The following is a 21,101-nucleotide window of genomic DNA, read 5'->3' on the forward strand; positions in this document are numbered from 1 at the left end:
AATAGATTGCATACATTTATGGAGGCATTTGGGAGTTCATATTAACAATTATTCCATTTAATAAAAAATCACACTCAATATTTCGTTTATATTTAATTACAATAAATTTATTCATTTTGTTTCACTTTTTATTTTTATTTAGAAAAATTACAAAATAGTGATGAATAAAAAAAAATTTTAATGAATGATGATTTTGATGAATGATTTTATGAGCTTTAAATTTTATATGATTTGATAGGAATATATATAATGAGTTACAACTGATTTTATATAAAACTTTTTTTGAAATGTGAACACGAACAGATAAGGTTCTCTTCGCTCAAATCAAAATGAAGCGCTTAATTTAATATATCAAATATTTAAAAGTAGATTTTAATATTAAATACAATTAACAAAAATCATCGAAGCGATTTTCAATATATTTGCATTAATATTTATGTCTTTTCGAGCTAATTTAAAATGCTATAAAAGTTAACAATTACTGTAAATATGTAAATTGGACGAATTAGTGCGTATATAAATTATATAGCATATGGAACTTCTATTTAAATTATTTCAAGAGTTGCGTTACTTTTGCTTTCACAAAGCTTCTCGAGTTCAGAGTAGGCCTGGCCCGTATAAGTTGAGGAAGTTGCCACCACCTACATAAATGTATGTCAAATTCTGGTATTAAAAACTTGCCGAAGGGCGCACCCAATAAAACTTACCAGTTGGCATTCCCAGTGCTCCCAACAGCGTTTGGTCTCTGCAGCAGCTGCTTCTAGCTGGACGGGCTGATAAATGCTGGGCAGCAAATCAATCAAATGTCTGTTCAGCAGCGCTTGTTCCAGCTGTCTAGGGCCTATGTCACCCGCATGTTGAAGATGCGGAATAAAAACTAGTCTATGAAATTGTATAATTAGATTAATAGGAAAAGAAATCCTGTGAATTGTGTAAATATTTATTATTTATGATTAAATGCAAATCAGAAACTGTGAAAACTGTAATAAAAATGCCTGTTAAAATTAAATTTTATTAAAAATAGTTCTTGCTGCTGATTACGAACTCATCAATTCGTAATGAGCTCCATTCGCTGAGCTGGGGAATAACAAAAAAAAAGAAATTAAATAAACGGAATTTTCATCAACAAATTTCGTTCATAGTTATTTAAAAATGCCATGTTAAATGCTGGAAAAAATTAATTGTAATATTTATGTGAATTATTCAGTAAGCTGCAAATTAAAATCAATAGATTAATTATAATCATTGCTGGCAGCTTCCATGAAGGCGTTCCCATCCAATCCTCCAGACCAAACCAAAACCAAACTACAACAGAACACGTCAGCGCCTGCGAAAGAGGGTAAAGAAAGAAAAAATTCCAGGAGAAGCTGCCGGGTAAAGGCGAGCCACATTATGTACAAGTATGTGTGGATGGAATTTCTGGGATTAAAGTTTAGCGTACGACGACGTCGCCACTTGGGATTCATTGCTGGTGCAGCATAGTGAGCAGTGTGCTCTAGTCGGTGTTGCCCGACTAGCAGATACCCAGTAGCAAGGGACAGAGGGTTGTTAGTCTAGCATAGCCTCAAATCCTGGCCACAAGATTTAGTAACCTTGTCATAGAGATTTTATTGAAATGTCTTGGGTGAAGAAATCTTCTATTGGAATCTTATAACTTTTGACTATATAATTTGATGAATAAGAGACTTTTAGTATAAACTTGCATATGATATTTAAAGAACTTTCATCTATAAGACTCTTTTCAGCATGGGACATTGAGAGTATGACCAAACACACTACTGCATTGGGTGGGGGTTAGAACAAAAATAAAAAGAAAATGAATAAAATAAAATAAAAGAAAACATGAAAGAAGTGTAGCTTGCAAAGTATATAGAGAAAAGCTAAAGCTCAGAGAGCAGTGCCCGGAGTCAGGTGAAAATGGATTCTGAAAATTGGGTTAATTGATGCTTAGTGTTTTGCTAGTGTGTGTAGGTGTGCTGTTATATATATATATATACATAAGAGTTGGGGTGGCTGGGCGTGGTTATTTAGCTAAAAGTGGCTAATAGTTTTTTGCCAAGGCAACCGGCCAGTGGCCAGCGGAAACGGAAACCGGAAATGCGCACAAGAATACACACACACACACACACGCACGCAAACATCATGAAATTGCCAAAATGGCGGCGTCGCCTCAACTTTGGTTGGGGAGTTAACAGTTAAACAGCTCAGCTCTACATGTAATTAGCATTAAACCATTTGTCGAATTATACACACCGGGACTGCCCAGATCCGTGAGATTGGCGTTCAGAGCGCCCGGCGGCCCGCTCAACGCAGTCGCACCACCCGCACCCATGCCAGGGCCAGAGCCAGAGCCGGAGCCGGTGCTGCTGCTGCCACCGCCTCCTCCGCCATTGCTGGCCGCAATGTCCAGCGCCCGGCAGACGTCGCTGAGGCCGAACAGCAGCAGCAATAGCAGCAGTTGCTGCATACACGCCCTAAGCGACCTCATTTTGCAATTTGGTATTTTGGCAATGTGTTTGTTGTATTCCAGCACCGGCATCAACATGTTCCATTTGTTGTTGCTTGACTGTGCGGCTCCGTTGGCGCCAATTGTGAATTCTCTGCAAATGAATTGGATAGAAAAAAAGCAAAAAAAATCGAATTATCAGGTGAAAATGCGTTAGAGATTTACGCTGTGTTTTCTATTTGATTTGATTTTAGCTGATTGTTGGCTGGCGATTGACGTTGGCGTTTTGGTTGCTATTTAAACGGATTTTTGTTGAAAATGTATCTTCAGGATACAAAACTATTTTACAGATACAAAAGTATGTCAGAGTATCTCACTCAAAAAACTGTTGTGTACTTATCGACGCAGTAATTGCACCTTTTCTTCTATGTATCTCATAGATACAAAAGTATGTTTTGGATCAAATTTGCTGCACTTGCACTTTACTTTGATTGGGTTTTTTACTGTTCAGTTGCCGCGGTTGCTGCAAAAACATTTTGTTGATAATGTATCTGTATCTTTCTATGCGAAAGTCGCGTGAAAGGCTCCTTTGCACTGTAGATTGATTACTTGACTGCTCTTTAGCACTTATATCATTGTATCTTTAAGTATTTCAGTTTTTTATTTATTTATGTATCTCAACTGCAATTTCCGATGCATTATTTTTCATGAATCTCACAGATAGAATTGTATTTAACTGCACGAATACAGCTGCCTTGGGACTTTTGGATTTTTGACTGCCTCAAACTGCACTTGTCACAATTGTATCTTGCGGATACAAATGTATCTACGCCTTCAAATTGCACTTTTGGCACATAAATTCGCTTATTTTATGCACTGCACGCCGCGTATTGTTTTTTTTTTTTTTTGCTTTTTGTTTTAACACTCGCGACACACCCTCAACGTTAATGTATCTTGCAGATACAACTGCAAAAAATTGCAAATGTTGCTGCAATTGAACCTTGCTTGTGAGTTTCTTTTTGTCGAACTGGATTTCACGTCTCTTTTAAATGCTATCTCACAGATACACAAATGTAATTCGTTGGCGCTTTAAAAAATATTGATTTTTTTTTCGTTTTGTTTATGGTGCACAGCTCCCCCGTCCGTGTTGTTATTATTGTTGTTGTTGTTGTTGTTGTTGCTGCTGCTGTTGTTGTTGTATCTTGTTTAGCTCCTTCTTCAACTTGTATCTTTGTTTATATTTATGCATTGCACTTGCGCCCAACTGGCTCTGTCTGCTTTTTGTTACATTTATAAATGGTTTAGAGCACATGTGCTGCACACACACACACACACAAGCGCAGACACACGCACAGCTGTGGCTACAATTTGTAACTGTAGCGCATTTATAAATGTAACTCGCAGCTCCTTTCGTGCCGCCGGCTGCCAGCTTCCTTGGCTTTTCCTTTTTACATTTTCCCTTTGTGTGCTGAAAATGTTTACACGCTCAACAACTTTTTGTTGGTCGTCAACAAACCATCAAGCGTTCTGCTTGGCTCCTCGCAGTTGCCTTCTTATCAGCGACGTCTTCGTCCTGCGGTTCCTATTCGATATGCTTATATGGCTGTATTTGATTTGTGCGTCTCCCCTTTTCCTCTTTTTGCTGGAAAACGTGCTCACACGCGGTTCTCTTGAATTTCAACAGCAGCTTTTGTTGTTTCAGTCAATTGACGGATTTTAAAAACGCATAAAATTGCTTTATGTTTGCCTTTCCATTTTGGGCTTGTTCCTGCCTCACACTCGCAGCGCCTGCTGCTGCTGGTGCTCCCATTTTCGGCTTATCCGCCCGCCTGGCGTCAATTTATGCAAAAGGCGCCGTTCCCAAATGCTGCCAGGCATATGACAAAACTCTCTCGCTCCTGCGCTCCGTCTCCAAGAAGAAGAAGAAGTTGGAAATAAATGCAGCTGCAGTCGCTCCTCAGCGACTGTTGTCTTGCTCGCGGTTAAGTATCTGTAAGTGGTGCATAAGTGGAAAAGAAATGTTATTGATGATTTATTTGCATTTGGCATTGATATATGCTAATGTTTTTCTTCTTCTTCTTCCTCTTTATATTTTCTCTTTGTCATGACTGTGTCTGTCTGTCTGTCTGCCTGACTGGCTGCCTGCCTACCTTTCGCTCGCCCTAACTGACTGTGTCTGCTTTCTTGCCTGATCTAACAGCGGAAAAGGTTGAGAATTTTGTTATCTTTCGGACTTGCCCTGCTGCTGCGCAGCTCTCTGTTCATTGGTTTTTCAATTTTTCATGCACGCTTCGGAAAATTATTATGGCATTTTTAAGTCATTTTTATTTGCATTTCGTGATTTCGTATAGACAGATAAGCCGCAGAGCCGCTAAGACCATTCGGTTCGCTTTGTAAGTGTACGTTTCTCTCTCAGTGTGTGTGTGTGTGTGTGTGTGTGTGTGTCAACTCAAATATTTGATTTAATTCCTCTGACATATAATTAATCACTCTGCACCTTTTACAGCAGTCTCCAAAAAGAAACGCAGATAGAAACAACATAGATACGACCCCATTGAGTTGCCCCCGGGCTCTCAGAAAAGTTGTTCGACTTGCGTTTATTTGTTTATAATTAAATATTATTTGGCAGCCCAAATGAGACAGCCGCGAGAGCAGCCGAGTGGCATTTATCAGTCATTTCGACTCACTTTCAGCTAGTTCCATTTCGTTTTTTTTTTCCTTTGTTTTTTAATGAGTTACAAATTTGGTTTTTTCAGTTGTTTAATGTTTAATGGCTGACAGCATTATAGATTAGCGTCCAAAAGTTTTTCTAGTTCGCCCCGCCCCTGTCCGGACCCTACCCTGTCTCTCTCTCTCTGTCTGGGAACTGTTTTGGCTGGCGGCTATTTTTTTTTTTTCGGTTGCTTTTGTCGTCTGTCGTCTGGCTACTTGGTGGGTCTGCGTCTCGTTTCATTTCTGGCTAATGTGTGTGTTTTTTCTGGGCTAATAGCCGACGGCCTGCTAGCCAACTGGCCACACATCAAAATGTTCTGTTTTTTGTTTTTGTTGTGTTTTCTTCATTTTTGGCTCGTTAGAAATGTTAGTTTACGAGAAATTGGTAAAAGTTGGCAGCTAAAATGGCTGATTTGATTAGGTATGAGGCCGCAAGCATTTTTTAACTCACAGTCGCATCGAGCAAAATGGAGCTGTTAATAAATGAAAAGTACTAGAGCACAAAACTAATTTACTTAAAAATAATACATGACATTCAAGCAGACATGGATAAAGTGCTAAAAATTGTCTTTTAAGACAATCAATTATTAAAATTTGTTCATGTAACTTCTGTACTTTCCCAAAATGAGTAAAATAAGGACTAGAAACCTTACAAATATTTCAAATTTAGAAGGCCAAAATAGTTTTGACCAACTGGTAGACCCGACAAAATGGAATTATTCTATTAAAAAAAATGTAAATAATTGAGAAACAACATTAACGAACAAAAAAAAAAAGGTAAGAGTTATGTAGTCAAGAGTGCCTGGCTACCCTGAACCACGCAACGAATTGTCTTATTCAAAATGTGTTCATTTCCGAGACTGTGCATACTGTACGAGAACCTACATACCAAGTTTGATGTAACTAGGTCTTATAATCTTCGAGTTATTGTAAAAAAACAAACGTATCTGGAAAACGTTATTTATCAATGGTATGCAAATGGAAAACTAGTTTTTTATTCGGCATACGAGGATATATAATTCAAATTTAAAGTCTCTAGCTTTTGTAGTTTCCGAAATCTATGGATGATCGAAAGTGGCCATATCGATTCAGCTTGTAGTAATGGGATGTACATGTATATAGTTTATGTGCGCGGAGATATTTCCTTTTGCTAGTTACACACATTTGCAAGAAACAATTATTATATAAAGAGGAAAAGTATAGAATCTATATTTGAAAATTAAACTGTCCCAGTCTTTCAGGCAAGAGAACAAGAAGGATGTCGGTTCGAATCCCAGGCAACCGTGTTGAAGTTGTGTTCTTTTAATAAAAAAAAAATAGTAAGCAAGTATAATTTAAAAAGTTCAGGACATAGCTTATAGACATACTCTGGGAATTTCAACTTTCTTTTCGCCATGATACTCAGTAAAAAACGAGCAAAATCTTAATTCATTTAAAAATACCTTACTCTAATTTTAAATTTCAACCGATTTGTACGCATTAATAATTCATGCGTACTATTTATAGAACATTTTCCAAGGTACGACAACCCCTTTCTGCTGTCTGATGGAAAAGTAAAAGACAACAGCGTGTACCTGCTAACAGCCCGAATCCACCTGAGTACCTTAGTTAACATCCCCATTATGCAGAAACACACACACACACACACACACACAGACACGCTTGAACGATTAGCATATTGATAAGCTTAACCATATGTAGATTTCGCGTGCCTCTAAAAGCCTGCCACATGCCACATTAAAAATTCATATGCTCAACTGTCAAGCGCCGGGAAGCATTTGAATTTCAAGTGCGCAGCCGTTAAAAGTGTCAAATTGGCAAAATGACGACAGTTGAACAACAAACACAACACAACGCAACACAACACACACACACAGACAAAATGAAACAAAACGAGGCAAGAACGAAATAAAAAAACATTCGGAAAACAAACTTTGACGCCTATACTATGCTACTTATGTACTGGAGAGTTCATAAGAAATTGATATCATTTATCAAAGTGACGCACACAGAAACGAATCGAGCGAATCTTGTGCGATTGTGTGTAATGTATATATACATATATATGTATATATATATAGAAACTTTGGCAAATGAGCCAGCGAGAAGCGGGCACATAAATTATGCGCATTGGAACAGGAGGTTGAGGGAAGGTGGTGGCAGCAGGCGTGGCACACGCACAATTCAATTGAATGTGAGCAGTCGAACGGGGCCGGCCACAAAAAGTAGTTCATTAAAGAGGCTCCAAGTGGCATTTGCATAAAAATCCAAAGAATAAAAAACAAAAACATAGCCTACAGAAACTTTGAGCAATAATCAGCACAGATAAAATGGTTCGCATATCCTCAGAACATAACAAAAAATATTTAAATTAAAATAAACAAATTGAACACCCAACAACCAAAATAAAGGAAGCAACAAAAATATGGATAAAACCCAAAAAAAAATAATAATAATCAAAAAAAAGTTTCCACTTGCGAAAACTTCAAAAGTCAGCAACATGCAACATGAATATCAAAATCCGAGCAATAAAACAGGAAAGCAAAGGAAGTTCCATTCGGAGAGTCGAAAACCTAATACCCTTGCAGACAAGCATCATCCACAATATAAAATACTCCAAACTTGGTCATATTATGAACGCTATGAACTGAACAGATTGTTAGGTTTTGGGCAAGTTTATATTATAAAGCCTCTTCCGCTTAACTTCGATTGTTCTTAACTTTAATGCATATAGGATATATTTTCGATCCAGCTTACTTTGAGATATGCGCTGCCCGCAGCAATAAGACGTGTATATTCTAAATTATATCATAATAGCCTCGTCTAGGGTATTAAAAAGAAATAAATTGTACGCGTATAATGGGGCAAAGTTCGATGATGTTGAGAGAAGTGCTTTGTACTCGGTATTTATATTTCATGGAACGAGTGCAGCAAATCAATGCGCCAGGCAATAGCAACAACAAGCTGCGCGGGGAGAGGAGAGGGGAATTTGGGGAGAGGGGGCGGGGGGTTAACTATGCGCAGCGTGTCAGGGCCAAATTCTGGGAAAAGCGCTTCACACAGCCCACTTGGTAATAAAAAAATATTTTCAATAATAAAGTGTATTAAGTTGTGAAGTGCACACAGATATACCAACACACACCAACACTCGCACACACATACAAATACACACCCTGTTGAGTTGACTGCAAGTGAAAATAAATGAAATGTGAACCAATGGAAAAGCTTCGAAAAGCAATAAGAGTGAACAAATTGTTTTTTTTCTGTTGTTGTTTTTTCATATACAAAACAAAGAAATACGAAAAATGTATAAAAAACAAGAACTTGTTTCTCTGCATGCTGTATGTGTGTGTGTGTGTGTGTGTGTGTGTGTAAGCTGCGTGTAAATATAAATATTTTTTCATATAGGAACAGAGAGTTACGACCATGTCACGACTCTCTGGTTGTTGTTTTTTTAACCTCGTAATTGCACAGGGTAACAATGTTTGCGGGGTCTTATAGGTCAGAGCAGGCTCTCACATTCGATGAAAAGCAGTGCTGCGAATTACTCGATAGTTGGACCAATCGATAACTACGATAGGTCTACAGTTTTCACTCAGCATGTCTATCGCTTTGACTATAAAGAACATTATTCAAAATTTTAAGTATACTCAAAATGTAATGCACTTAATGCACATCCGCAATTTCCTCCTAATGCTTTAAAACAAAGGTTATTCTAAAAAAATTGCTTTTCAGCATATCTCTAAGTCGAGCATGCTCAGCCAGGAGCAATCACACACTTGTTTGTAACTGTAACTGTGTATCTGTGGCTGTTTTTTTTACGAATATGAAACGAATGCATGAATGTGTCAATGGCTCAAAACGATTTATACAGCATATTAAATTCTGACATCAATGTTTGATTGTGCACACACTCACACATGCATATATACATGCATGCATATGTATATGTATATAAAAAGCAATAAAAGGAGCATAACGCCATCTCGCTCCAACTAGATTGCTCTCTCTCCCTCTCTCTGGAACGCTATGTCAACAAAAGCTAAAAAATGTTTGTAATGAAATCAAATAAAGTGTAGTCGACTGTGACATTGCAACAGCAACAACAACAACAACAACAACAGCAACAGCTGCTTCTAATAGATTTATAAAATTTTTAACTGTACATGAAATGACGTTTTCGAGCACTGGCCACAGCAGGCACTCACGAAACTGAAACTCATTTAAGTTTCTTATTTTCACTAGCAAAGAATTTGTTTGTATCAACTTTTAATCAAATTCGATTCAAGTGCAGCTTGTCATGTAAGTTTTATGCGGTCAGCTGTTGTTGTCGTTGTTGTTATTGTTGTTTTTTGTGTTTGTGTTTGTTTTGTGTGTTGTTTCACATTTAAAGAGATTACATGAAATTGAAGTGGTTTCTGTAGCGCTTTACTCAGCTGCCTGCTCTGGTTTGCTTTGGCTCTCTGTGTTGCATGACCTGCGGCCATTGTGCGGTATTGCCAACAAGAAGAGAAAAAAACAAGACTGAAGCGAATCGGATTTGCTTTGTAGCCGCAGAGTTGATGGATGGGCCTGGGATTAGGGCTCAACGCGTGCAAGGAATGCTTAAGGGCCGCCGAGAGAGAGCGAGAGCGGGAAATGCGAGAAAAACAGCGTGAAAATTACTCAGCAATGAAAGGTGTTGCTTTGCGGAATCTATGAAACATCTGTTTGTAAATGGCGTTAATTTCATTTTTTTTGCTGGCGAAAATAAAGTCCAAGAGAGCACGAACCCTGATTGTTTGCCCTCTACTCTTGGCAGACGATTTATAGACGATTAAGAGTTTCTTCAGATAGGAGCGCAAAAACTGCTTCAGTTGTAATCCTGCGAAGACACTGCATTGTACAGTGAAAACTGCGTAAGCTGTACAGCGACTATCGGTCAAGCTTTTATCTGCTCAGGTGTCTGCCTGATAGAAGAGGCATAAGTATGAACTGATTTATAATGATATGAGCGAAAATGTCTGTCCAAGATTGGTGTCCGCCGAAAAGGAGTGTTCGTTAGAAGAGTTTTTACTGTATTTACTTTATCACTTATGTTAACTAACAAAAGCAATTTGATTAAATTTTTCAATAAATTGTTCATAAAGAAAGCATTTCATAAATTTCAAAGATTAAGTAAATTCATTTCCTTAACTAGGTTGAATCCCGTTTTTAATTTAATTTAATTAGTCAATTTAACTAGATTTACTAAAATAAATTAACTGACGATTAGCCCATATGTATGGTGTGCTTAATTTTCGAGAGCTTATTATATTAAATATTTGAGGCTTGAATGACAAAATATCCTCTTGGTTTCTTTTACATATATATTTATTCGCAAGCCTATTTAAATTGGTTCGGGCCAGGTCTTTCCCTATAATATATATTAGTTCTCGGCCAGCACCAGCAGCTGAGTCGATAAAGCCATTTCCATCTGCCCGTCCGTATCTATGAAACTTAAAATTTCGAACGTAGTTGCTCTAATTACCCACTCTGTTCAAGTTCATTGCAAATGATCGAAAGATTACACTGTTTCAACAAAATAGATGAGTATTGATTTTCTCTTTAGCATTTATTACCACATATATGCACAGATCTAAAATATTTACCATTTCGTAAGCGTCGCTTCTTTCCCACAAAAATTGAAATGTGAAAATAAGATTTATTAGATACAGGGCCTTGCGCTTTGGTATTTACACCCGTTTGAATGTCATAATTATGCCTTGAAAATTTCACAAAGATGGGACAATGAAAATCAAAATTATTGTAGAATGCATTTTCTAAAGTGTGGGGCAAAGATAATGTCTGTAATGATATTTTTCGACTGCTGCAGAGTATCTTCTAATCTATCTTGAGCCCGCCCGCAAGTAAGAACTTGCAACACCTTTAATATTTTTTATCACTATAATGCTTTAAGGCAATTCCCAAACATTAGCCTTGCAGGAGCTCGGAAAACAGTTCACAGTTCACAGTGCATTAGCCATTCCGTTTGGCCCATCAGAGAGAACCCGCTAACCGAAAGCCCCAGCTCCGGCGGACTACCGCAATCTCTGTGGCCATCACGATTTTGGGGGTTACGCATGCATTTCTAATAACGACCGCAAATTTGAAATTCCCTGTCGCAGTGTTAAGGAATATACGCTGCGCGGATATGGCGACTGTATACACATATGAGGTACAGAGATGCTGGGGCACGTGCATTTGTGGCGCACGAAAATTACCGGAACGCGTTCGCCTATGCAAGCAGCAAGCGCTTGCAGCGGCGTTGCATATGCTAATTAAAGGTCCTAACTGGGTCACAAGACACACGGGCATGCCAAATATGTAGGCGCAGATGATGACACATGCGGCAGAGGAGGCAAGGCGCAACAACTAACGGCATTCTCTACTGGCGCAAAGGCCTGTGGAGTGCTATCAATCTTGTTGCATAGCCAAACATAATTTATAACTGTGGTGCCAAACTCTAATGTCAAACTCAAACACACACGCACACACTAGCGTAATGTTGGGGCGTGGCAAGTCGCAAATGCGCGAGAGCCCGCAAAGAGCGGGGTTGGGTGGGGGCGGGCAGCGATGCGTCGCTTTTAATGAGCCGCCAAAGCGTGAAAAAGCGCAACGCTGCCGTCGCCCAACTCTGATAATTATGAATGGAGCCAACTGTAAATCAACACAAAACAAACTCAACCCACACACAACCAACACACACACACCCACAGAGAAGGGGCAATGGCCATTGAGTTGTTAGTTGTGTGTGTGTGTGTTTGTGTGGAGGTCGCTGATGCGGCAGCTACACCCAAAAAGCTACGCCCCACAGGTAAGCAGCTTAATCGTGCTGCCCCTTGCTACCTGCCCCAACCTGCTGCACAACTGCTGCGTCTCTGTCGTTATCATTAGTTGCATCTTAGAGGCACTCAGCCGCTTTCAATAGCTTTCAGAAACTGGCAGGCAGCAAAATACAGCGCAATTGCATGCGCACAGGGCAAAGTCTGGCGCAGAGCTGAAGGGGTTTAGAGTTGGGAACTTACAACGTTCAAGAGTATAATTTTATAATTTATTGCCTTGACGATAGTGGAACAAATCTATTAAAATGCGCATATTAAGCCAAAAGCAGCTTAAGTAAATTACGCGCTTATGAAAATGGAAAGAACGAAGACAACAAAGAAAATAAAAAAAAAAAAGAAAACGAAGCCCAAGAACGATGCTAAAACAAAAGTCGAAGACGGTTCGAACTGATGCTTAATGAAGCACTAAACTTCATAAAAAACAGATAGGGAAAATAAAAAAGTGACAAGCGAAAAACTACACGATAAATGACTGAACTTAAAATACTCTTAAATGTGGAAACTCTGAGATTTGGAAGAGTAAATCAACATTTGGGATAAATAAAAACGAAAGATGTGCGGGATAAACTAACAAGAGGTCCGTTTACAATTATTGTAACAATGTTGTAGGATGTATTGAGATATCTGAATTGGGTATTTTATTTCACAATACATTATTTATTTAGATTCCTTGATATCGCGCTTTCAAGCTCGTGCCTGTTCGATAGGGAATATATCGACAGACTTGTACAAATATCGATTGTTAGCCTGATTATTCGAACAACTAACAATTCACTAATTACTAATTGTTAAAATATCTAACAATTGATTATATTTATAAATTATATATGTATATAGATTTGATTTTTGGATTAGATTTTAAATATATTTCAGGACACATGGGTAAAATGTTTACCTTTATAGGAGTTATTTGTTGTATAAGATTTACTTTCTATAATCAAACTTTATGTTTAAATTCGTTTGGATAAAAAAGCAAAAAATTCTAGAAGAGAATTAACACATTCTTGGTAATTCTCAGAAGTGCTTATGCACGACTCTAAAGGGCAACTATTATGAAGCATGTAACATATTGAATTCCTAGAAATAAGTAAAAATCAAATAAAAATAGATTGATACAACTTTGCAGTAGCTATAATCTTCAACTATGATGAGTTTGAAGAACGTAAAAACTTTTAATCGGACTTAGCTAAAACAGACTGTAGCAAATAGTTGAGATACTTCAAGAGGCAAGTCTTCGCATATGATACGAGTAGCTGCTGCACGGATTTCCAAATGGAGCGCACAATAAAATTAAAGTTCGTATGGCGATAAAAATAAAAAATAAATTAACCAACAGCGCAGCAACAAAGGCCGAGCCATAAGAAAAAATATATTTAATCAGGAAAGCCATAAATAATTAGTGGAGCTGAACGTTAAAGTAAAATTGTAGCCGCGAAACGGAAGAGGGCAGGCGAGCGGCGGGTGGGGGGACTGGGGGCTGGGGTAGACCGAACCAAGTTCAGATTGGCTCAGAAATTGCTTAATTAGTCACGCTGCCCATCGGGCCGGCTGTAATATGCGTAAATAATATATAAAATATGTGGCAAAAAAAAAAAAAAAACAGAAAAGAAATAAATACAAAACAAATCGTATGATAAACGTTTGAGAAATTTGAGATATTACAAAAGATTTTTTTTTTTTTCGATGGGGAGCTCTTTCGGTTTTCACGTCTGTGTGTTGGGGTTCTTTATTAATTTGCGTGTTTCTTCGTGTTTTTTTTCTCTCGCCCCATTTTTGTACCTGGGCGTCAGTTTATTTATGGCTTTGCATTTATTAAAAAAATATTTATATATATATTCATGCATACGAGCGCAGGGCTAAAACCAATTTGCGTAACAGGTTGTCGTGCTCTTGTTGTGTTATTATTTAATATCAATTAGAGGGGCCCCCTCTCGAATGTGCCAGCTGATTTCAAAATAACGACACGCATTTCAGTCGATTTTATTCATAACAAATGGCTGCAATTAGAACAATATGGCAATACTCCAATTTCAACGCTCTCCAATTTATATGCGGTCAAATTGAAATACGCTTTGAGAGCTTGCAGCACTCAACGGATGTGTGGCACGAGGCCAAAGCGAATGGGAAGCGATTCGTTGATATTGATAAATGATCGCGTTGCTAAAGAGCTCGAAGACCCACGGCTACAACTCATTCAAAATAGATCATTAAATTTGTGTGTTGCAATTGCCCGACAATTGATCTGTGACATATTTACGATATTTACTGTGCCCAAGAGTAGGCGATCGTTCCTGAATCTACATAGACTCATGCCGAAATAATTCGTTTGAACTCTGAATAATTTCCAATCATTATGCGACTTCCTAATATAGAAATATATTTAAAACATTTAAAGAATTATAGAATAAATCTAGGAGAATAGAAGGGGGGCGGGGGATGGTATATACAAATTTTGTGCTTTTCTACCTTAAACTTTCAACCTTAGAGTTAATTAAGTTTAAGAAACAATATAAATAAAAAGTGCAAAGGCTGCCGACCTAGATTTGCAATATTTAGATAGAGAAGGAGCTTAACGTTTGGGCAGCTCACAAAGTCAAATCTCGAACGCGATGTCCGGAGATCAGAAATTTCGTCAGCAGCTACGCCGACAAGCTGCTGCGGCATCCGAACGTGGTCGCCAGGGTCTTGGCTGACCCCATCACAGAGGGGCGCCTCCAAAGGTTACTCCCCTGCGACTTACCTACAAGGCATATCATCTTAGTAGCCTACAGTAATATGCAATTTTGCTTATCCCTTCATTGTTAATATCCCACAAGTGTTCATACCCCTCAATGTAAATACCATTTAATTTGTTACTTTACTTTATATCACAGTCTTTCACCTGGCAGAGATCAGAAGATATTGATCGATTCCAGCGCCTAATAATTCTTACAAGAGGAAAATAAGAAAAACAAATTCAATTATAGCTTAAACCTTGAATAAAAATAACTATTTAAATCATTTTGAAAGTAGTAATTTGAATATTACCAATTCAGACCTAATTATGCTTAATCAACCTTTCCCAGGCGAGAGCATTTGAAGACCTCAACTCACAATCAACTTTTCTTTTTGACTTTATTAATTACCTTTGATTCTGATTTTTGGCAACTTAAATCACATGCTTACTGTAAAAAAAAAAAAATTGTAAACATAATTTACCTAGGCTACAAAACGGAATAATAATGTGACCTCAGTCAAAAAAAAAAATAATTAAAAAAAAAAACAATTCAAATCAAATGCTAACCATATTATAAATTAGATTTATATTTCATAGCCAAAAGCTGGTAAATATGCCGAGCTCTAGAGAATAAAACGAAAAAAATACGTTAGGGAAAAGACATTTACGGGCAACGAAGATTTAATACTCTAGCAGAAAATATAAGCAAGAATGAGCGTACAAAATGATTCTTGTCAAATAAAAAAACAATTCAAGAGGTTAAAAACGAAAAGATTTTTGATTAATAATTTCTTTTGTCGGAACAAGTTTTGAATTGTTCAAAAGAGAAATTTATATTTAATTTTATTATTCATGAAAAGCATTTGCAAATCATAGAGGCCTTAGCAAGAGTATTCACAACTTTCGGCTCGTTTCGCATATTAAATAGTGCAGAAAATGTTCTACTAATTTGCGGGATAACTAATTAATGGGTTTTGTTGGTCGGTTTGTCGGTCCGTCGTGTAAACAACGCTAACCGACAATTTGGTGGCGCTCTTTTCCACATAGTTTACAACCATATTTTTAATAAATAAATTGATTGGACTCTAATTATTATTTTTATATTTTTTTATTTTTGCCTTTTTCTCTCTAATTTTTTTGTATTTATTGATTGGTGTAGAATGTGGTATAGAATTACGAGTAGACGATATCGAATTCGATTCGGCTGATTGGGCCTGAAAACAGGGTGCACAAATTGTGCCCACTAATTGACAATTAAGTAGGAAATAGTTTGGCGACAACAACAAGCCAAATTGAATTGATTGATAAAAGCCATTTGTTGGGCACACTAACAGCGGAAAGGGGGAGGGGTGGTGCCCAGACATTCCAGAACTTGTGCTATGCGCAACACACACAAGGAAAAAAAAAGGAACCCGAAGAAAACTAAGCGGCTAACTGATTTTCCAAGGCAAAACTTTTAACTTATTAAAACTGCACTTGCCACCAGCCATGGCCGAGGCCGCTGCCACGTGCCCCGCTGCGACCGTCGAGCAACTCTTCAACGGAGGCGCTCAAGTATGTTGAACACGCGTCAAGTTCCTGAGGCAAAGTTTTGCGTCAACTTTTGGTATACTCCCACCACCTTCTACTACTCGCAGACGGCGAGGCAAAGGTGAGCGTCAGAGTTCATTGGGAGTGTTTGGACGCAGTCTATGGAGCACTTTAGCAGCGCGTTTTCCGGCCGTCATTGACAATGCACGCCAGACAGGCAGCAGCAGCAGCAAGAACAACAACAACAACAACAACAATAATTCTAATTAAAGTTTTCAATTTGAAGTTTGGCTTCGCCCGCCCAAAAACTGTTATCAGTGAACGCAGCCTCAGTCGCAAACAAAGCAGAGGAAACAATGCACAAGCTGCCAGACAATAGAAACGCACAAAATGGAATAGAACAGAGGAGCAGCAAAGTAGAGAGAGAGAAAGCAGAAGAGATGCGAAGAGTGCCCCGTAGACATGCGAGAATGTTGTGATGCTCTCCATATCCAAAGGCCAGGCTATGTGTAATCTAATAACAAATAACTTCGGAAGTATTAATCATGTTCCATACGTGTGCCAGTGTGTGGGTGCGTGTGTGTGTGTGAGTGTACGTGTGTGTTTCTGGCTACTAATTATAAATTTCAATTGTGCACAGACTGCGCTTTATTATACACAAAATCCAAAAACGCACAGATTATGCGAGGGAGCGAGCGAGAGACCGATATGAGTTCGTATGAAAAGACAGTGTTGGTTAGCGCTGGGTTGGTGGTGGTGCGACGGAGCTTAATGGAGCCTATCAAGCGTGCCAAAGCCGCCGCTCAGGCTATTGAAGCATAGCAGAGAGAACTATGAATCATATAATAGAATAGATGAGATATGCCAGAGGCCGCTGCCTGGGCCACAATGTCTGGCACACCGTTGATAATGATAATCAGCATTATAATGCACTTAACTAAAGAGAGAGTGCGAGAGAGACAGCCAGAGAGAGAGAGGGGGATAGAGTGGAGTGTCAGAACATTTGTTGGCGGTTGTCTGGCGGCGGCTTTTGGCAATAACAAACAAAAAAGTTGCACACACAGAAGTGTCCAGCGATGCGCGAGAGAGTTGACAAAACAAAATTAATAAACCGCATTTTACACTGAGAAAATGTTTTGTATATTTCTCAATTAAAATTGAAACTGAGAAAATTGTAATATTTTTCAGTACGTATTATTCATGTATAAATTGAAGCTACTAAGAGTTTATTAGTAGGCTTTAAATGTTCAGATTCTATAAAGGACTGACATCCAAAGCTTAAAACCAGATATGACTGATATTTTTAGTAACTCTTGTTTTAAGTAAGCACCAGTTGAAATGTTTGGGGAACATAATCCCTGTATTCATTATTTATCATGGGACTTGAGGGAAAATTGCATTAAATATAATTTTTTTTCCTCATTTAAGGTCAGTTTGTGGTTTGATAGTATTAAATATTAAAAACGAATTTAAAAAGAGCAAAGGGCTCATGGAAATCAGCCGCGAGCTATATCAGGCTAAAGGACAATATTAACCATAGTTGTGAGTCTAGAATAATGTACAAGCTATAACCTTTGATATTGATACATTCATTAATGATTAAGATTGTGTATTACTGTATAATTCAGATTAAACTCTGTTATACGCAAAATAATATCTTTCTAGCACACTAACGAGTAACATAACATATGCAAAGCTTTCAGTTGCTGTCCCAAATGCTAAAACTCTTAAGATCTATTTAGAAATTCAAATTTTATGGCATGAAATCAAAAACTTTTTGATTGTATTTCTCAGTGTAATGGCCATGCCTCAGATTCACTGCCTGACGATGGGGGCGAGTGGGCGTGGAAGGGGGATAGCTATATGACAGCCTTTTTGCATACATGTATCCCGTGAAGCTGCAACCAAAATGATTAAAAGCATTCGCCAAAATGAAGGCAGCAGCAGCAGCGTTGACATACTCCACACCCGCAATGCCAACGCCCCCTCCGCTATGCCTGGCATCGACAAATCAATATTGGTTATTTTTGTATGCATGGCTTGTGGGCGTGGCTGTCAGGCAGGCAGCCAGGCAGCCGAATGAGCCCCCCGTCGGCCCCCCTGCCGTAGTAATCATCAGCATCTTTGACGCCGCACGCATATTAAATAAACTTTGGCCAGGGCAGTGGATAGATAGAGCGACAGATTCGAGCATTCGATACACTAGACAATAGACAGGCCAAAAACAACGAGTGGCTCATGAAGTATCTGATAGATACGCGCACTCACAGATACTTGACTCGCTGCCACTCACCGAGCTGCGGGTAAATGCATAAATAAGCTGAACGTTGGCGCTGTCAAAATTTATTGCCAAAGATTGAAAATGCAAAAGCAACGGTGAGTTTGGGAATTTGCGGGGCATGATTTTGGTTAGGTGTGTGGGGATTATTTTATATAGGAATGGATTTGTAATTAACAGCAAAGTTCTGTGGTTGTACGCTAGCCTTTGTGTGTGTGGGAGTAGAAGCTAGTTGACAGGCATTAAGTGCAGTTAGCTAGTCATTGTCACTAGCTGCAGGCGAGACAGCGACTGGTATTGTCATTATTTGGCAGCCTGATAGATTGGGGAATAAATTACATTGTTAAAGAGCATAAGAGCTGAACCAAATTTAGGAAACATTTTAAATACACATACATGTCAATAGAGTTATATGGCATTTGCATTGACGCCTTTAATTGACAGCTAACACGTCGAAAGCTAAATAACATCAAATGCAATATACCTGAAAATAGAGATAATTTCCACTAAAATTTGTAGCACTCATTTATTAGAATTCGATTCTTTAAAGGACCACCAAATATGTTTCAGTTTCAGGTTCTTTAGAAATTTTCAAAGAGCTTAAGGTTTTTGTGTCTCTTAATTTGAAAATTTTAGAGGGAAGATTGCGGGAAGATTGTCTGCGAAGCATGTAAACCTTTTTTTCCTAAAAAAATTCAGAAATTTCTCGTCGCTACTAAAAAAGGATTTTTAATTTGTGCAATTTTTATTGTTTTATATCAAATTTATGTTTTATTTTGAAATTACATTATTAATAATTCAGCAAAAATGTACACAAACTGATACTTTACTGTCTGTATGCACAGAAAACAAAAGCTTGGTCATATAGAGAAGAAAGGGCCTTAAAGCCATATTCAAAAAAAAAAAAGATTCCTTAACTTTAACTTCATTATGTCAGAAGTACATAGAGATATCTTAAGAGCTGCTGATTCACGAACATTTCTGACTTTGGACGTCATCTTTGGAAAATAATCAAAGCGCAAAAACTGGTTTTCTGGTTTTTTAATCTGACAGACTCGATTTGGTTAATGGTTGCAACCCCCTCACATGCATAAAATATAATTATAGCTCGTTAAGTTGCCGCAATGATACATTAACATAATAAATTACATTTTTTTTTGGTTGTTTTTTAATTAATATATAAAAGTCTAAAGTACTTTCCTTTGAACACTCTTAAAAAATATGAAAATATTGTATTTTATAACTCTAAAGTAAATTCAGGTTGTTTAATCTAACAGACCCGATAGAACAGATACATTCAAAGCCCTCGCATGCATAAATCGAATGCTTGATAAGCCTACTCTTCGGTCAACCAACACCAATTAGAGCCTTACACAGAATAAGCAAGCAACAAGTGAACCAATCGAGAGCCTCACAAAATGCACGCTCATAATGCACAGTGTAAAATCGACGTATGTGTGTGTGTGTGTGTGTGCGGCTGTATGTATCAATGTAAGGAACCCATTGCAATGACCACCAACAACCGACAACCAAAAACTGATAATGATTGTGGCCTGCGGGGCTGACGAACCAAAAGCCATGGCAATAACTGGCGTCTGCTAACCAATATATGAGTTTTTGGTGGGGGATGCCATGCACAACGGGCGCCAGCAATAGAAAGAGAGAGAGAGAGAGAGAGAGAGTGGGAGGGAGAGGGGAAAGTGGTGTGTGCGGTAGAGATTTTAGATTTCATGTGCATATTAAAAGCCAGACCAGGCCAAAATCAAACGCTGTTGCCCGTCATAGACAAACAAATTTCCATGTGCATATGCAGCAAATGGCAGTTGTTGAGTGGCAGAGAAAGAGAAAGAGAGAAATGTGGGATAGGCTTTGGGGCACGCTGGGTTAAGGGGCGTGGCAGGCGTAGCAACAGCAGCAGCATCATCATTAAATATCATTAACACAGCAACGAACAAGCAGAGAGCTGACAACCAAACAACCAAAAACAAAAATAACAACAACAACAAGCAGCAGCAGCAGCAGCAGCAGCAACAGCAGCAACAACAATTTGCTGATATCATTAACAAGTGAACCAAAGGCAAAGCAATTGCAAACGGAATCGCAATAACACATCAGCAACAGCAACGGCAGCAGCAAACAAGAACAACAGGCCAAAAAGGAAGCAAATGTGTATACAAAATGTTTTTAATTAAACGCTTCCCCTCATTGCATCATCATCAGCGGCGACAATGTTAGAGACAGAGACAGCGACAGAGCTAGAGTCAGTGAAAGGGAGCTCTGTGCGAGTGAGACGCACACAGAGCCTCTGTTGAGAAGAAGTTGAGATTGTGGGGCCTCTGGAGTTTGTCTGTCTGTCGCCTGCCTTTGATGCCATTTCATTATACACTTGTCAAGCATTATTGTGTATACTTTATTTTGTTACCAACTTTGTAACGCATCTGGCAAGTACTTAACATAATAAAGCAATATGTATCTGTTAAGTAGTATTTGAACTTTAGTCGTGCTTACTTTCTTTTTGGCCTGTCAATGCTAAGTATCTTTGAGTATGTGAAAAGC

At 38.3% G+C, this 21,101-nt stretch overlaps 1 protein-coding gene across 3 annotated transcripts in view; it reads right to left on the reverse strand.

Moving 5' to 3' along the window:
* Positions 1 to 416: 416 nt before the first annotated feature.
* Positions 417 to 21,101, reverse strand: part of LOC135437390 (uncharacterized) — a 91,590-nt gene continuing 70,905 nt past the window's right edge. Inside the window, exons 2-4 of one of the 3 annotated variants that reach the window (XM_064695303.1) lie at positions 2,254 to 2,600; positions 708 to 1,327; positions 417 to 641 (exon numbers count right to left, since the gene is read on the reverse strand). In XM_064695303.1, the coding sequence (XP_064551373.1) occupies positions 1,233 to 1,327; positions 2,254 to 2,545 (387 nt within the window). In that variant the 5' untranslated portion in view covers positions 2,546 to 2,600 and the 3' untranslated portion in view covers positions 417 to 641; positions 708 to 1,232. Of the gene's footprint in view, positions 642 to 707; positions 1,328 to 1,765; positions 2,601 to 21,101 lie in introns of those variants that run through there. The other 2 variants (XM_064695302.1, XM_064695304.1) reach the window with 2 other exon arrangements.

This window comes from Drosophila montana, unplaced genomic scaffold (genome assembly GCF_035044405.1).
Source record: "Drosophila montana isolate Dmon_TW-CO22-7 unplaced genomic scaffold, ASM3504440v1 contig_3734_1, whole genome shotgun sequence".
In the NCBI taxonomy this organism is placed as follows: Eukaryota; Metazoa; Arthropoda; class Insecta; order Diptera; family Drosophilidae; genus Drosophila; species Drosophila montana.